This window comes from Lepeophtheirus salmonis, chromosome 7 (genome assembly GCF_016086655.4).
Source record: "Lepeophtheirus salmonis chromosome 7, UVic_Lsal_1.4, whole genome shotgun sequence".
Classification (NCBI taxonomy): Eukaryota; Metazoa; Arthropoda; class Copepoda; order Siphonostomatoida; family Caligidae; genus Lepeophtheirus; species Lepeophtheirus salmonis.
The window spans coordinates 16,675,995-16,694,903 of NC_052137.2; the positions used below are offsets into that span (position 1 = coordinate 16,675,995).

At 31.6% G+C, this 18,909-nt stretch overlaps 1 protein-coding gene and 5 long non-coding RNA genes across 9 annotated transcripts; 4 read left to right on the top strand and 2 right to left on the bottom strand.

Annotated features, from left to right (window-relative positions):
• Positions 1-1,247: 1,247 nt before the first annotated feature.
• On the top strand, positions 1,248-1,496 carry LOC139905965 (uncharacterized). The gene is made up of 2 exons (XR_011781136.1): positions 1,248-1,381; positions 1,448-1,496. It is a non-coding gene; the product is annotated as an uncharacterized lncRNA (long non-coding RNA).
• Positions 1,497-2,715: 1,219 nt separating this feature from the next.
• LOC121121519 (uncharacterized) lies at positions 2,716-3,866 on the bottom strand. Its single transcript, XR_005865502.2, has 2 exons — positions 3,537-3,866; positions 2,716-3,442 (listed from the first exon to the last, which is right to left on the bottom strand). It is a non-coding gene; the product is annotated as an uncharacterized lncRNA (long non-coding RNA).
• Positions 3,867-4,618: 752 nt separating this feature from the next.
• Positions 4,619-6,806, top strand: LOC121121517 (uncharacterized). Of its 3 annotated transcripts, XR_011781124.1 has the most exons (5): positions 4,627-5,054; positions 5,117-5,375; positions 5,421-5,947; positions 6,013-6,708; positions 6,766-6,806. It is a non-coding gene; the product is annotated as an uncharacterized lncRNA (long non-coding RNA). The 3 variants fall into 3 exon arrangements; XR_005865497.2 differs by lacking the exon at positions 6,766-6,806 and having other exon boundaries at positions 4,619-5,054; positions 6,013-6,676; XR_005865498.2 differs by lacking the exon at positions 6,766-6,806 and having other exon boundaries at positions 4,619-5,054; positions 5,438-5,947; positions 6,013-6,676.
• Positions 6,807-10,284: 3,478 nt separating this feature from the next.
• Positions 10,285-10,880, top strand: LOC139906032 (uncharacterized). The gene is made up of 3 exons (XR_011781229.1): positions 10,285-10,557; positions 10,611-10,750; positions 10,809-10,880. It is a non-coding gene; the product is annotated as an uncharacterized lncRNA (long non-coding RNA).
• A 1,663-nt stretch (positions 10,881-12,543) lies between these two features.
• Positions 12,544-13,973, bottom strand: LOC121121943 (histone-lysine N-methyltransferase SMYD3). Its single transcript, XM_040716932.2, has 3 exons — positions 13,652-13,973; positions 13,043-13,587; positions 12,544-12,990 (listed from the first exon to the last, which is right to left on the bottom strand). The coding sequence occupies exons 1-3, from the start codon at positions 13,956-13,958 to the stop codon at positions 12,562-12,564; spliced, it is 1,281 nt and encodes a 426-aa protein (XP_040572866.1). The 5' UTR covers positions 13,959-13,973; the 3' UTR covers positions 12,544-12,561.
• A 2,020-nt stretch (positions 13,974-15,993) lies between these two features.
• LOC121121903 (uncharacterized) lies at positions 15,994-18,590 on the top strand. Of its 2 annotated transcripts, none has more exons than XR_011781131.1 (3): positions 15,994-16,595; positions 16,653-17,446; positions 17,505-18,021. It is a non-coding gene; the product is annotated as an uncharacterized lncRNA (long non-coding RNA). The 2 variants fall into 2 exon arrangements; XR_005865617.2 differs by lacking the exon at positions 17,505-18,021 and adding an exon at positions 18,023-18,590 and having other exon boundaries at positions 16,160-16,595.
• The last annotated feature ends 319 nt before the right edge of the window (positions 18,591-18,909 follow it).

An 18,909-nucleotide genomic window follows, 5' to 3' on the forward strand; every position in this document is an offset into this window, starting at 1 on the left:
GCCGAGTAAAACCTTTTTCCTGAGACTTTAGATAATATTTATCCAAAGGAAGTATGATGTCTCAATATATTTTCCTTCAATTCTCGAGAATGGTTTACTCCATGAGGAAAAGTTATGGATATCATAGAACATATACGTAGAGATGAAAATTGTGTATAATTTGAACATGGTATTAAAAAAGAAACGGAAAATCAACATGGCAATCCTGACAATTTGAAGAATGGTTTGGAGGAGAACAACACTGTTAAGGTCAGCTATTTTGGAGGCCTAAATTTAAAAAAAAAAACATTTTTCTAATAATGAAAAGCTCTTTTTCATGAATATTAAGGAAAGTAGTGATCTATTGCAATGTATTTGGACATCAAAATGGGACCCTGAAATAAAAGGACTTAAAACCTTACTGTCTACCACCAATGTATCCCTTTAATGCCTAGTTTGATTATTTTCAGACACTAATATTGATTAAAATCATGTTATTACATCGTTATACAATCTATGGAAATTCAAGGGAATACTTGAAGCAAATCCTCAGAAAACCCACATCCTAGAAGCCAGTGGCAGTTGAGCGGTGATTCCTTCCCTGTTCCCACACTTATATATAGGACGTCAGATGTATAGTCTATAGGTGCCGTTGTATCTCATTATTAATTTTAAAACAAAAATACATCAACAAACGATAGGAAATTGTAATGAGTAGAACTCATAAGTCATATGCAATCAATAGGAGTATGAATATTTAATTATCTCCCATTCCACTGTTCTTCACAAAGTAGGAACATCTAAGAATCTTCCCCAGGATAACTTCTTCTTGGGATTCTGAACGAGGTAAGTATCGATAAATCTCTACAATTTATATAATTTCTCATTTTCTGCTATTCTATCAATAGACAACTCCCCTCAATTTACATTCTGGAACTCCATATCACAGTTGGTAGACTGTGCTCGGCTTAGCCCGTTGTTTTGCGAATGGAGTAGTGATCTTTTCAATACATCCCAGATCCCAGCTTTTGATTTTTTGGAGGAGTGTCTTGATTGTTTTTTTTTACTGGAGATTTTACTGGAGATTCTTGTGATGGGAAGAACTACGAACTTATTGAGTCCTGTTGGTATCTCCGACTTTACTATAAACTCCAATTCATCCTTTAGGGCTTTCCTAGCAGTAAGTTGATGAATTCGTCTGATTTTCTCATCTTCTTTTACATAGATTTTCATTGGATCAAGTTTCTCTGACTCATTCAAAATGATGAGAAACTCTGGAAAAATGGACTCGACATTCATAATTTGCGGGTCCCTCAAAGAGTTTTGGTTACAGAATTACATATAATTGTTTCTACAAAATATTTTGGAATAACGTTAAGTGACGCTAAATCATGCCACGAAAGTGATCTTGTAAATCTGGAGTGATGAATGCCGTAATTAATTTCATTTTCTTTCTTCCATATTTCAGGGATATTTTCACTTGCACCTGTATTCGGGAGTGCTCTCATATATTGTAAGACGGGGAGTGGAGTGCTTAATGGATGATGTACTATTAACAATGCTTGAGGCTGTTTCTACAGGGCTAGAATTTCTCGTTGTCCTTGATGATTTCAATAGATTTGTTTCTCTGAATCTATTTTAAAATTTGTATTTTCCATGACAAATATACATATCAAAAAACAAACCTTGACTCCTTGTTCTCACACATTTTGTTACATGTGCTGTTTCAGAATTATACACTCATGAGCGAATTGGTAGTTGTCTCTTCTAAAAAAAAAAAACATACCATGTAAATCTCGCATTAGTCTAGGAAATGTTTTTTTAATGCTATTGACCTTTTGTCCTTTCTTGTAGGCTGACAAGGCATTAATATTATTGTAAACTCGGTTATTGTTATTTCGGAACCAAATATAGTTATCCCAATGAATGAATTACATTATTAATGCAACATTAATGGAAGAATATTTCATATTATTTGACTAATAGTAAATTTGTAGGCTGACAAGGCATTAATATTAATGGATAACTGTCATCCAATCTATCTTGGAAAACGCCTGCAGACTCTCATGCAGTGGCTACATTTACAAGCCTTCTTTCAAATTGTGTAAGATAAAGAGCATTTTTATGTTACAAGTTATGACTTTCAATTATTAAATGAGATATTTTTAAACTTTATGAATATCTTCTTCTTGAGGCCATGAATAAAAAGCACCTATTTTCAATTTTAATATATATCACTATTTTTGGTTTTTGTTTGTTTCTTAGAAATATGTTTGAAATACAAATATTTATATTATAATTTGTCCATTGAAAAAAAAAAATTTATGTGGCAAAAGTACATGGATTCAGGGTGGGCTCTATTTTATAGGAATTTCATTTTCTATCAAATCATTCTTTGGATTTAAAAACGGTAATAAAACGGTGGATACATGCACCCTTGACCTATTACTAGGAGATTATCATTGATTTCACTCCAACGCAAATTGGAACATTAAATAACAAACTCATTTCATGGCTATCCTGCTCTCAATTGATCCCTTTTTGCTAAAGTTCATTAAAACTTTTTGTTTCACCAAAAAGTGGTTTGAATAAATAGATAGTGTAAAAAAAATAATCGAGTAATTACTTATGTATGTATTTTGGAGTAGTTCATAATATGTCAATGCAATTTTTGCTTTTAAAAGTTATCATTGATCAAGTCTTTTACTTTTAACATTTCATTCAAATACCGAACAATTAGAGATTGGATAATATATTTTTTGAATAGATAGATATTTCTGCTCTCTTTATACTTTTGTAACAAAACCAAACTTCCTTCTCATATATTCGACATTACATCATATATTGATAAATTAATAGGTCTATAAATATTTTATAATATAATTGGAGTCAAGGCAGAGGAGTTAAAAAAAATAAGTATCTATATCATTTTTTCTCGAACATGTCTGTCGAAGTTATAAAAACCTTCTAAGAAATTCAAGGACATATTTTCATGAGAGGATAAGGGATAAATACTTAAGCATATTAATCATAAAATGTGAAAATTACTCATTTTAAAGTTTAGAGTTTGGATCTTGTATTCATGTCAATAAAATTATTAATAAAGACTTCTTTAGAAACACAAATGACTTCAGATCCTATCATCACTTGAAGTCATTGATTAAATTTGCTAACATCATTGAAAAGTTTTACTTGAAACTATACAGATTTTTCCTTCTCTTATTAGGTTTATTATGGGAAAAAAAAGGAAAACTTCTTGAGCCGAATCATATTCTAGAGAGTTAAAGCCTTCGAATGAGAACACGCAAAATAACAGTTTGCTTATACAACGGGGGACGTATTGAGTTGTGAACCCCAAACACAACGCCGTAGCTTTTATAACTTTGTTGTTGAGTTACTATTAAGAAGGTGTCTCACTCTCCAGATCCAAATCCCCAAATAGAAGGGCCAAGGAGAAATAAAACTTCAGAAAATAAACTAAATTAACCAAAAGTTTAATATGGAGCTCACTTCCTTCACTCACAAAGTGGAGTTGAGGAAGGCCCAATAAAAATTACTTATATTGAACTTGAGTCTATTAAGAGACCTCTCTAAAGAGAGAATCCTGAAGAAAAAGTCTTCAGAAGCACACCCTCCATTCAGAGGAAAATGATCCAAAGAGCTTGACTTCCTCTTAACAACTGAAGATTTAATTTAATTTTTATTGATTTTTTTCATTTAATTTCCTTTTCTACAAAATATAATTTCAATTTTTTTTTCACTAGTTATTCTGTAATATTTATATTCATTATATCAAAATGGATATTATATTAGATATTTTTAAAGGATATCAGATTTATATAAATATATGATTTAGTATATACCAATGGGCCATGGCATATATAGCTATGTACAATATACTAATATATATATATATATATATATAGATCCAACCAAGTACTTGTACTAACCAAAACAAGTAATCATAAAGTTGATTGTAAAGCAAGTTTGATAATTTGTATGTAAGTCCATTACATTTTACAGAATTAAACTTATATCACATGTAAAAAAAAAAAAATCTTATAAATGATTGAGTAGAATAGAAATACACGTTATACAATTGATTTAATCAAGCAATACATAGGTATGCATAATGTAAATAGGTAGATTATGCCATTTTCAATAAAACCCTACAAAAATAAACTATTTCAAAATTTAAACTCAAGCTTATATTGTTTGTTTAAAGTGAGAAACAACACTTTAGCTTTGCCGAGTATAACCTTTTTCCTGAGACTTTAGATAATATTTATCCAAGAAGGAAGTATGATGTCTCAATATATTTTCCTTCAATTCTCGAGAATGGTTTACTCCATGAGGAAAAGTTATGGATATCATAGAACATATACGTAGAGATGAAAATTGTGTATAATTTGAACATGGTATTAAAAAAGAAACGGAAAATCAACATGGCAATCCTGACAATTTGAAGAATGGTTTGGAGGAGCACAGCACTGTTATGGTCAGCTATTTTGGAGGCCTAAATTAAAAAAAACAAAACATTTTTCTAATAATGAAAAGCTCTTTTATATGAATATTAAGGAAAGTAGTGATCTATTGCAATGTATTTGGACATCAAAATGGGACCCTGAAATAAAAGGACTTAAAACCTTACTGTCTACCACCAATGTATCCCTTTAATGCCTAGTTTGATTATTTTCAGACACTAATATTGATTAAAATCATGTTATTACATCGTTATACAATCTATGGAAATTCAAGGGAATACTTGAAGCAAATCCTCAGAAAACCCACATCCTAGAAGCCAGTGGCAGTTGAGCGGTGATTCCTTCCCTGTTCCCACACTTATATATAGGACGTCAGATGTATAGTCTATAGGTGCCGTTGTATCTCATTATTAATTTTAAAACAAAAATACATCAACAAACGATAGGAAATTGTAATGAGTAGAACTCATAAGTCATATGCAATCAATAGGAGTATGAATATTTAATTATCTCCCATTCCACTGTTCTTCACAAAGTAGGAACATCTAAGAATCTTCCCCAGGATAACTTCTTCTTGGGATTCTGAACGAGGTAAGTATCGATAAATCTCTACAATTTATATAATTTCTCATTTTCTGCTATTCTATCAATAGACAACTCCCCTCAATTTACATTCTGGAACTCCATATCACAGTTGGTAGACTGTGCTCGTAGCCCGTTGTTTTGCGAATGGAGTAGTGATCTTTTCAATACATCCCAGATCCCAGCTTTTGATTTTTTGGAGGAGTGTCTTGATTGTTTTTAGTTTTACTGGAGATTCTTGTGATGGGAAGAACTACGAACTTATTGAGTCCTGTTGGTATCTCCGACTTTACTATAAACTCCAATTCATCCTTTAGGGCTTTCCTAGCAGTAAGTTGATGAATTCGTCTGATTTTCTCATCTTCTTTTACATAGATTTTCATTGGATCAAGTTTCTCTGACTCATTCAAAACATGAGGAAACTCTGGAAAAATGGACTCGACATTCATAATTTGCGGGTCCCTCAAAGAGTTTTGGTTACAGAATTACATATAATTGTTTCTAGAAAATATTTTGGAATAACGTTAAGTGACGCTAAATCATGCCACGAAAGTGATCTTGTAAATCTGGAGTGATGAATGCCGTAATTAATTTCATTTTCTTTCTTCCATATTTCAGGGATATTTTCATGCACCTGTATTCGGGAGTGCTCTCATATATTGTAAGACGGGGAGTGGAGTGCTTAATGGATGATGTACTATTAACAATGCTTGAGGCTGTTTCTACAGGGCTAGAATTTCTCGTTGTCCTTGAGTGAGATTTGGATTCTGAATCATAATTCTGATCATCTACAAAAAACAAAAAACATGACTTGTTCTCACACATTTTGTTACATGTGCTGTTTCGGAATCTACACTCGGAGCGGTGGTGGTTGTCTCTTCTGCAACTGAAACATCTACCATGTAAATCTCGCATTAGTCTAGGAACTGTCTTTTTAATGCTATTGACCTTTTGTCCTTTCTTGTAGGCTGACAAGGCATTAATATTAATGTAAACCAATGTATCTTGGAGAACGTCTGCAGACTCCCATGCAGTGGCTACATTTACAAGTCATAGCTAATGAGTTCTCATACTATCGGGAGGAGCACAAGCTCCAATCACGCAACATGTTGTGGTTTTTAATGATAAATTCAACTTGGTGAACTCATATGAACTTTGCACAATTGTTAGTGGTTGTAATTTTATATCAACAAAACCGAAAAAATGTATACATTTCAAAATCAAAGTAAATTATTTATTAAAGGTTTTTCTAACTTAAATGTTCAGAATATTATCAAACTGATGAATTCGTTCTTCAAAAATTAAGTATCAACTTCAGTTCCTGTTTGTACCAAATCATTATACAGTAAGTTTCATACAAATAATTAATTCATATCAAATATTATTCTTCGATTAATCTTTGGATACTAATGCCATTAATTCATAAAGTCAGAAGAGTCGAGTGTATTTGCGCAATGAGTCAAATGGATTGGAGTCGTATAATATAAATGTTTGGATTCAGAGCCAAGATCACAATATATTATTCCAAACTGAAACTATTAATTAAGAATAATTTATTTTTAGATGTGCGTAGTTATAATGAAATTGTTTATATTTATTTAGTATTACAAGGACTGAGAATTCAAATTTAATTTCGAAAGTATGATTTCAATAGTTTTTTCAGGTTGGATCCTGCCTTCCTAATCTGCAGCTTTTTAAAATTTGTATTTTCCAATCATAGACAAATATACATATCATCTGTGCTTCAAACCTACTCCGTGAAAATACATATGACTGCAGACTATTTTAATAATTATAACTTCATGGGAATTAAACGTACCTAGTTCATAAAAATAAACATTATTTTCATCAAATTTTTTCCTATGGGAATATAGAAAATCGATACAGTCTCAATGAGGTTTACAATTCGTCTTATTTCGGAACCAAATATAGTTATCCCAATGAATGAATTACATTATTAATGCAACATTAATGGAAGAATATTTCATATTATTTGACTAATAGTAAATTTGTAGGCTGACAAGGCATTAATATTAATGGATAATGTCATCCAATCTATCTTGGAAAACGCCTGCAGACTCTCATGCAGTGGCTACATTTACAAGCCTTCTTTCAAATTGTGTAAGATAAAGAGCATCTCCGATCCTTTTCGTAAGTCTCACTTTGAAGTGGCGCTATACTATGTCCTTCCCAGTATCAACATAGGTTAAACCATTTGGCAAATGTTAAAAACATAAAATGAAGTCTCCTTCTTACAGAATGAACACTTTCTATCGTCCGGACTTTCTTTGGATTTATTTTATAATGAAAAAATAATTGAATTTTTTCTATAAACTATTCTTTAAAGCATTGATTCCTGATCGGGGCCTTTTCAAGCTTATCAGTGTCATGAATAAATTTATTTTGTAAAAAAAAGTAATCACAATTTTTTTTTTTAAAAGGTATCAAAAATTACCAAGAGTTTTCTTTTCTACTAAAAAAAGTTTTTTTTTTTTTTTTAAATAAAGTGATCCTTAACATAAATATTTGGCCAAATTTAAATCATTTTTTAAAAACAAAAAAAATACAAATAGGGGTTCCACAGGCATGAAATGGTTGGAAATCAATACCTTAATATTACTTCATATCAAGTGGAACTGTGATAAAAAATACATGAGGGAAGTGTAGTGTCCTAGCAAAATATTACAGAATAATTATCTAGTCTTAACTTCAAGTCTGTAGTCTTTGATTGGGGGATCAGTTTGAGTCGCAAGTCTTCAAAATATAGTCTTGAGTTCATTTTTTCAACTCTGCTATATGAATCAATGATCACACTTTCCATTTTAACAAACCATCAACTTATTTTTTAACATTTAGGTGACTTTTTTATGGATAGCAAACAAAAATAGTATGTAACATATTAATAAATAATATTATAATCTATATAGTTGTAAATCATAAGTATTTTCGGTATGTTAAAAAAGGAAACCAAAAAATGTAATGTAAATGTAAATCTTGACAATTTAAAGAATGTTGGAGAGGAGAGGGGGAGCTTAGCTGTCATGACATTTATTAATTTATCTGTGATATGAAGGAAATATACAAAGTGCGACAGGGAAATTTTCTGCGAGCTTCAAATTATTTATTTTTACGGTTATTAAGATTTCAATTAAAATCTCAAACAATGTTTTGATAAAGTTATTGTTATTCTGGCGCACCGTTTTGATTTTATCAAAATCGGACAAAAAATGAGTGAACAGGAATCAAAAGGGCAAAGGGTTTCTGATATTCTCAACGAGGATGATGATCCAAAATACATAGTTTTGTGGCATTTCTTCATAAAAATGGAAAATTGGCGTTTAATGAAAAAAAAAATGAAAATTGACGTTTAATGAAAAATAAATGATAAATTCTTAAGAAAAGGACATGTATTTCAGTTAAACATCAATTTTTATGTATCAAATTTATATGCAACTGAGTTTTTGGACAAATTTCTTCAAACTTTTTTTTTTTTTTTTCTACCCGTAAAAGAAACCGAAAAATTTATTTTTTAGCCCATAAATTTTTGTATGTTGAATAAATTTAGAATACTTCCTATTTGTATAGTTGATTTTTTGAGACCCCTGTCAATTTTTGATTTATAACCCAAGCCCCATCTCAAGGAGATTTCCCCGAGCTCCAAAAAACAATTTTGTTTTTGTATAGAATTTCCCCCCTCTCCCTAAAATTGGCACCCATGTCTTTACCTGACCAGGTTCAAAAAGAAGTACTCGTGCAAAGTTTCAGGGTCCTAGGCCCAACAGTGTGGGCACACAAATATTAGCTTTTATATATATGTATAATATATTTAGAAGAGGTAAAATACTTCCAGCCTCTTTCCACTTTATTCTCTTCATATTAAACACCGAGTCAACGGCCCTAAAATGCAAATCTCATTCGTGAAATAGTGGCAGCTGCATTAATTACTCTTTCATTTATTTACTTACTTTTGAAAGTAAAATATATATCAACTGATGGAACAAAAATGACAATTCAAATGTTCTTCACGACCCAGTTGTGTGGAACCCCGATCTTAAACTATATTCTTATCTTCTGAGGGCCTTAAATGGACTGGATTAAAATATTCAAATACTTTTACTTTCAGTATAATGACTTGCTCCAACCTCTGGCAGGTTGTATTTTAGCTGATTAGGGGAAATAGTTATCAACATAAAAATACACTCAATTAAGCATTTCTTACTAATCGTAAGCATATTAATATATGTAATAATTTGCTTTACTTAAGTACCATGATTACACGTAGGTATACAATAGGGATTACAATTGTACCCGCGGCAGTACCTTTTCTTTTTTCTTTGTTTTTTTTTTTTGGGGGGGGAGGGGTTCAATCCCCCTCACAAAGAAAATAAATGATTTATAAGTTCTTTAAGTTGCGATTTTGTACAAGTTATAACTTGTATAAGCAACTTGTACGAGTTTCAAAAACAAAAAATGAGATGAATAATTTTTAATGAAGGGTTAATATTACAATTTTCAATTATTGAATATTCCATGGATGATTGATGTATTCATGGTATTCATTTTTTGACTATATTAATAAAAATGACTAAAATATAGGTATTCTGTGGCACATTATAAAGTTCAATTGCCCGTACAATGACACATAATTACAAAATAACCGTGTAGTTTTAATAAATCGAAATGAAAATTAATATATGGTAATTAGAACGATATATAATCATATAATGCATTTTAAGAAGAAAAAATGAATTATTTTACAGCTTGCATTGACAAGTTGTAACTCGTACAAACATCGTAACTTGTACTCAACATATCTATATATAAGTAAGGGTGATAATTTTGGTAAGAATAGAAAAGCGTGCGAGGAGAAGAGAAGAAATACTTATGGCATCATTGATTAAATAATATACATCTTCTTCTATCAATCATGAACGTTATCATTCCCGCCTTTATTATTCAATATTAATATATTAATATTAGAAGGGGATAGCCGATGGAGAACTGAATAAAATGACTAAAATAACGTCGCCTTCTGTCTGGATTTCTGAAAATGGAGGCCTAGGAATTTTGAAAATACTTACCGGATGAGAAACAGATGGTTTGTCGGATTTGTCGATATAAATGTACCTTTAGTCCCTTGTCTAGAATTACACGCCACTCATTATCCTCATCTCATAACTAGAGTATGGATATTCATCTATAAAATCAATTTACCGATGAATACATCAAGTCTGACTTTAACTTTGATCTCACAACGATGCTTATTGCATGTAATATAACCTTATCCATTGCTAATCATCTACGTTCAAAAAATTTATGGAGAAATACAAGGGTAAACATATCCCTTCCCGAGGAACCATCATTAAATTAATGGAGGATGTTGTTACTGATGTCATTTATAGAAATACATATAAAAATGTTTTGAGTCATCCACACCAAATGACGATCAAGTTATCAGTAAAAAGTATTTACGAATATCGAAATGGAATTCTGAATTTTGTACTATCTCACAGTAAGTATTCAATTTTTTTTTAAATCTAACCATAAAATATGATTCTACTTTAGCTAAACATATCAAGAATTATGAAACACAACTCAGTAAAGGGCAAAAACAAGTGCTTAAATGGTCACAACAACGGGGGTAGTAGCTTTGGATGGTTTGCAACTAGTTTGTCTGAGACTACTTACTTTGCTTTAAGACTTGGGTATGATAAGTTTTCCAATATTACATAGTCAATAAATATTACTTTTTTATCACTTAAGGCTTAGCTATGGTTGATGGGCTCCAAGAAAAGGTGTTCAGAAAACTCATAAAAGACAAAAACGGTTGGTCACAACAACGAGGGTAGTTACATTGGGTGTTGCATTATAATTAACAATTGTGTAAATCCTTTATCATAATATTATGTTGTTATATAAGCAGAAATAACGGGGAAAATATATTTTTTGATGCTCTTAATAGGGAGTAATATCGCCGGACATTACTACATAATTAGCTTTTGCTTTAAATCTTTACGATGAATTTATTTCTAACATTTTTTTATTAATATATTTATTGTCTAATTTTATTATTTTGACATTTACTTTATTAATAATAATTAGTTAGATCTCATCGGTAGAGATATATCTATCCTGTGCACAATTGTATATAGCAACTTCCACATGAAGAAGAGGGGTGATTATCTTTTTGATTAAACTCAATGTCTCGCTTGTGTATTGCAACCTAAAGTTATGACATATTTAACTGAATTCCGATGTTAGAACAAGAAAAAATTATCTTGATCAATCTGTTATTTCAATATTCTGTATTTATAATTTATTATTATTAATAGTTATATGATTTTAATTGTTTAATTTTGTATATTTAACTTAAGTGTTTAATGGTTTATTTTTTAGTATGTAGATTATATTTAGTTAAAGCCTTCTTTTTTAAACTTTGAGCTTCAAATATATTTCAAATACTCTACTTTGTCGTTTCATTAGCTATTATTCTGAGAATAAGGTTCATAATGAATTACAATTTCACAGAGTGTGACGTTTTCAAATCTACTGTGGCGGATAAAAAACGTCCAAGTCAATTATACGTAGTATATCTTCATTAAACATTTTGCTAATAAATACATTCATTATACCCTCAAAAATCATAATAAAGTAGGCAGATGATAATCACATCAGTATTTTAAACAATGATACCATATGTCTTTTTTTCCCCCTTCTCCTTGCACGCGTTTTTCTCTACAATATTATCAACTATATATATAAGTTATTATATAACGTTATGGATAACTAATTATGTTCTTTGACCTCTGACATGTCAACATAAAATCAATATTCTTGTTAATTTTCTAGCATATTTTGGGTTTTTCGCTAATAAAGTATTTTAACTATTAGCTGGTCATATTTTGCTTGCCCTCCACGACTCCCTTATTCTTTCCCGGGGAGCACAATGGCCTTTAAAACACCTTTGGAGTATTTTATAAATTAACAAGATATCTTATTTATTATACTTGTCTGATCCTTCTTGCATTTTTCATATGATTAAATACAATAATCTGCCTTTTCAATCAATTTATCAGTGTGGATAGGCTTCTACTTCATGCACTCAAAGATGCCTTCATCCCTGTCTACTATATCACACATTAATTGGTGATTAATAACTCTCCAGCAACGGTGGCTTCTTGCAGTACTTTGTTCTATTATTTATTGAATTATTTGAACTAATATTAAGCACCTATTTAGAGTCAGTTGCACTTACATTCACTGACTAGTAGTAACCCATTGCCATTTATCATACTATTTATTTAATTTAGTAATAATATATATCTTAAATTGCCACTTTTCGTCAAGAAATGATGATGATCTTCTATCCCTATGTATTTGTATTGCTATTGATATATTATTCTTCTGCACTTCTTCTTTGTACCTACCCTCCCCCCTTAAACAATGAAAGCTAGCAACGTCCCTGATTCTCGATAATGAAATGAACTAGCAACAATAATTAATTTGTATAATGATATTATTTATTTTTAATCATTTGAAACATGAGATATACATCATTGAATCTATGAAAGATGGAATGACTTCTTGGGTAAATCAAATCTAAGACTGTCTTTGTTTCTAACAATAAATTAGGTAAAGACTTAAATTCCTTCTTATTAATAAGGATCATCATAAGAAGCATCAAATATTCCGCCGTGAATATATCATAAAAACATCCATACTTCCTCTTGGCCAATAAAATCCTTTCAAATATAATTTGTAATTCATTTTCATTGTAATTGCTTCTATGAAAAGCTATCAGCTCGTTACAATACTTCAAAGATACATAGTCAAAGGAATGAAAATACTTCAACACTTCTTTAAAATACAAGCTCGTTTTCGCATTTACCTCTTTTTCTTTGATCAAAATTTCTTTTATTTGATAATATCGAGCCAAATCTACTTCCTAGGTTAAGATTAAACACTTTAAAATATTTTATATTCTCTGATAATCATACCTGATTACAGTTCATGCATTTAGTACCATCCAATAAATGTTGACATTCGGGACAGCATGGACTATGTGATTTTAGCTTCTCAAGATTCAAGGGATCTTCTGCACATTCTTCACAGTTACAATCAAAGAAATATTGATTTTTTAGCAATTCTTGTCTAATACTCCGTGGCTTAGACATATCTACATAGGCTACTCTTACATCATCGAAATTAGCAATCTCACAGAGAGCTTTTACAACTAACGTATGACCATTAAACATATAGATTGCATTTGGTCTACATGAGTGATCTATGGCAGAAAATTCTAAGCATAAACATCCCCCAATGTCTATAAGTTTTTCATTCAGCATAAAGGAGGCATTTATCATAAGTTTTGTAAATATATTAAGTACTTCAAATTCATTAGTTTCCAATGATCCACCAAGCTTATATATTATTGTAGCTAAATACGTTAAGAATCTTTTTTTATGCTCTGGATTCATTAGAATATCTTCCTTGTGAGACACTAGGTCAATAAATTTTCTTGAACGGCCATTGGGCAAATAAACTAAATTAAGTGAAATTACATTGTTTACTATTATATATATATATATCCAGACATTATATATTACCTTCCTTTGAATATCCACCATCATATTTCAGCTTACAAAGAGTTCGAACAATGAAAAGTAAATCCATTGGAGGCTCTTTTAAATCTAACATTTTCAAGTATTTACATTCCTGCTTATGAATTTCTGACCAAGATAATCTTTGGCATTGTCTTCCACAATAATATATGACGCAACATCTGGAACATCTCAAAATTTTTGCTTGTCGGCTTGAAAAGCAGTAGTCGCATGTTTTATAACGAAATTCCTCTTTAAAGGCATATGAGAAGGGTTTACATCTCAGGACTTCGTCCCCCATTTTATACACCATGACTCTAATTCTTCGTTCTTCTTTTTACTGGATTCAATAATGTTAATAACCTCTATTTAAATACTGATAGTGGTGATATCCTTTCAACTCCCGCTATTATGAATTCTACAAAGAGTGATTGGTTGTTACTGTCTTTTTGTTTTTTTGTTAGTGGAATAGTAGTCACCATCATGAAGACTCAAAGCCTGAGTGCAATTCTATGGAGTACTTTAATACTAGTGCTGTATCGTTCGCGTATTATTTTTTGTTTTGAACGATAGCTTGATATATTGAATGCGCATTTCCATGAACATCCTAACATTTGCTAGAAAATAAGTCTTCTCAAGATAGCCTTCAAAATCACAAATAAGATTTAATGGATCAAATAAACCTTATAATGGATTTTAAAACATTTATTTTTCTGTTATCTTGTAAAGTTTTACAAAAAATCTGTGTATACCACGTACATGAATTTTAACCTGACATTAGCATCTTCAATCTACGCAATATCAAAGTACTTTGTCTTAATTTTTAACCTCTCCTTTTTTTTCAGTAACCATTATTAATTGTCTGGAAGGCGTGGGAAGTGGCATTACTCGAATTTTATATTATACAATCCAATTGAAGGTATTTAAAAGAATCATCTTCTGCACAATACTGTACTCTGTAATTCATGAAAATTTCATTCAATTCTCTGGATGTTTAAAAAAGATATTTTATGGCTCTTTGCTACTTATTTCTTTTAGTGTGAATTTGTGCTGAAGCGTCAAAATGTAAAATTGTTTTCAATATACCGATATGCATATCTCCTTTATTTTTCCCGCGCATTTTCGTCTAGAGAGAGTGTGCAGGAGATTCAACTCATCAATCCCCTCTTTTTTCATATAAATACCAGGCGTTTAGATGTAAGAGTCAATCAATTTCTTATTAATCATTCAGTTATTAACAATTATCCCCCGATTCTAGCACATTTGTATTCGGACATGTTTCCACGACATTTGTATCAATTCTTATATATCTTAGCTCACAGTTAATTATAAGGGTATATGTATGATAAATGTAAATGAACACATTAAAACCTTATATACTAAGTAATTTCAATAATTTACTAATTATTTTACACTACATATTTTTTAATTAATTCTGTGTTTTGCATAGAATAAGCTAAAAGCGATGGATATTCTCATTGGTCCGTAATGTCATTGTATTTTGCATTTAAATTTTTCATTTTTCATTGCTTGTCCCTTATCCTAGCTCTTCTTGACGACCCCTCAAGCCCATCGTCATTTATTTGGACGATAAATATTTCATCCCTTATATGGGTTATTATAGACCAATAAAAATATGCACTTTTCAAAATATAATAAATAAAAAATGTGGATACAAATGTCTTACTTATTTAATGTGGGTACAAATGTGGCAGAATCAACAATCCCACTTAAGTTTACCGGGAAAGCCACCAAGAAGACTGGAGAAGCCCGAAAGGATATCACCAAGCCTACTGGAAAGAAAAGGTCCTACAAGAGGAAGGAATCTTATGCCACCAACGTATACAAGGTCTTGAAACAGGTCCACCCGATACTGGTGTCCCTCCAAGGCTATGAGCGTCATGAACTCTTTCGTCAATAATTTCTTTGAAAGAATTGCTGTCGAGCCCTTACGTCTCGCTAATTTCAATAAGAGATCCTCCATATTGTCCAGAGTAATCCGAACCTCTGTCCGTCTTATCCTTCCGGAGAGTTGGCCAAGCACACTGTCTCTGAAGGCACTAAGGGTGTGACCCTCTCCTCCAAATAAATTCACCATTCTTGGGGATTCATAACCTAAGTAAAAATGAAATATCAGGTCCTTTTTAGGAACGCCAATTCCTTAATTAATGCATACTTCATGACATATGAGTCGTTCCAATTCAAAAACCACAGTCAACTAAATAACAAAATACAAAATATATTTCATATATTAATGCAAATAACTCCAACATAAGGTAATACGTAAATCACTCATTAACAGTCATATATCCTACAATTTTTATATAATCCAACAAATCATAGTTGTTGAAATCTTCGAAAAATGTATTCAATTGATCAACAAATTGGATCCCTTTCCTCTTTCTGGGAGGAGGAGGTTGTCGTCTAATATGTTACGCTATCTTATTATCTGTGAGGGCTTGTTTTAGTTTAATGGCATCCATTAGATTCCATATGGTTGGTTCTGCACAGTTAACTAATGACTGAAAACCATGATGTAAGCCTTCCACGATGTTACTGGATCGTGGGGTTCCAGCGTGGCATGCATCGCACTGATTCCATGATGACTGGCTGAATAGAGGTTCGTTTGAAGAGGTCCCAATCCAAGTATCTTCTAAATATCTTGAGAAAGCTTCCATATCTAATGGTAGAGTCGGCTTGAGAAGCCTCCCAGCTCGATTTACTTGGCCCAGAGGGACCAAGGGAAGGGCACCCATCATTTGGAAGGCGGTGCAGATCTCGGAGATGACAACCCGATACTCCAGGACAAGGTCCTGCGCTGCAAACTTCCTACATAGGCACTCCTTGTAGTGGAGGTAACATCAACGCAGTCTTGTGTCGGGCCAGACTGAGAGGATGGCATTCTGAAGCCCCTTCTCATAGACGGACAGGATGATATCTGGGCAAAAAGGTCCTTTGGAATTTAATTCCTCAAATAAATTTTTATAAAGTATTTGAGTTTTTCGAGGAAGGAGCCCATAAACTGCAGGAATAGAACGGCCTTGAGGACGCAGTCCGTGAACAATAACAAGTTATTTAAAAAGAGACGGCACGACTTTAAAGGTACCATCGATGATCCAATTCGACTTATCCAGAAGCCCGTATTGTAGGTTTGACGGTGTTCCAAAGAGCAAGGACCAACGCAAAGTGTTTGAGTTGTTGGAGTCCCAGATGAGAAGATAATCTACTACATGAGTTCTTAAATAAGGTGGAGGTATAAATAAATTTTCTAGGGATGTCGGATTATCCAGATGCTTTGCTTCCTTTTGTCGAACTCGACGAGCCATTCTTCGCAGTAAGGAGGGATCACAATTTAGTTTTAAATGTGTTTCCAAACCAAGCCCTGCAACTGCCTTGGCTTACAGGATTTTAGTAGTCATGTGAGTGGAGATGGCTTTTTCTATAAGTGTCTTTTTCCTTCTATGCACTTCAAGTTCCGCCTGTTGTTCCCCGTGACTATGAATAGGATCATTGATAGGGATGTCTCCGATCCAAGAAAAGCCGTGCTCTGAACCCTTGGTGGTAGAGGGTGCATTACCAGAAGGACTTCCAGTTCCTTTGCTTTTCCTTCGAATGCCCATGACCTCTAAATATTATATTCGTGGATCCTTTCTTCCCAGTCGTGAACTCTATAGGCGTAGGGTTATCATTAAGAACATGAGCTCTAGGGGCTTCTAGGAGAGGAAGGTCATGAAATTGTGGTGGAGGAAGAGGTACCAAATCAATTATATTGAGGGAATCGTTGTGGAAGGACATTATGAGGTATATATATTATATACGAGTGTTTTTCGTGCTTATAATTAATCAATTGTTTCAACAGCTAAACTGGTTATTGTTAATGTATCCATAAAATCATTCCGTGTCAGGGGGGATTCGTCTTGAACATTTTTATTAATATTGAGCAATTTGCTTTTAATGATAAATACCACTTCTTTTAAAAGAGAAGCTAATTTTAAAAATGCCAGAATTTATTGTATTATACAAAGGAATCTTAATCAAACTTTTGAAATTCAGCACCATAACCTTAAAATTGGAACTTCTCAATACCTTTACAAATATATAATTTCTATTAAAAATATGTTATTTTCAAATGACTAGGGGTTACAAAAACGGCATTTGAAGACTAAACTTTTCAAATGTATCTTTTTTATCAATACATAACAGAAAATCAGATTACCGAAAAACGGTTACCCCCCTAGTACACACGGTAAGATAAAAAATTAGAAACTTTAGAGTATTAAATGAAAATCAAACAATATGCATTTATGTGAAAATAAAAACATCATATATTTTGTAAGGACTGATCTAATTGTTCCAAATACATATATTTATTTTCAGTTTTTCTAATTCTAATTTTACTATGGAAGAATATAATCTCAAGCCAATCTATTGTTTTATATATCCGGACACATAGCCTCTTCCATCATTAAGTTTTTCAAAATTAAAGATTACGAACCTTTTTGATTTCTGAGAAATCAATAACCCATAGTGTGTGTATTTTCTGGCGAAGATCGAGATCTCATCGAAACTTTTCAAGATAGTGTTAATAGGGGTGGTCATAAAAGGGCTTCAGATTTATTATTATACTTAACTACGTTTCATGCTAGTCAGCTTTACAATATGATATTCTCAGCGAACAAACTCGACACATTTTATTAACGTCGACAAATCCAAGACGATGCTTTACAAAGCTATTTGTCAATTTATTAGAAACGGGAGATTCTTATCATCCTATTGGGTTGGAGTGTAAAAAACAATATCATTTTGCTAATTATATTGCTCATGTTGTATTTAAATATTATAATATATGTAGTAAAAGTATCATAAATGAGGTAAATAGTAGCATACACTCGGATAAAAATGGTCAAATTCTCATGGTGCAAGTTAAAGAAAAATTACTAAGTTATCTTTTAAATCTCGAGTTTACATTTTGTTTCGTTTAATAAAGGATTTACTATAAAAAGAGTGTTTTATTCAGATCTTAAAACAATAATACATTTTCATAATATATATAAGTATAAATCAAAAAAAAGAAAGATCAAATATAAATAGTTATTTTTTAATTTTGAACGTCTGTATCTATATCATTAATGAGTATTTTGAAAATGACTAATAATTAAATATAAGAACTGTTATGGGAAACATTTATTAATAATCTTTATTAGTGTGGAGATCCTAAATCTTCATGGAGGTAATATTCAAATATGTTGATAAGCAATAAAGTT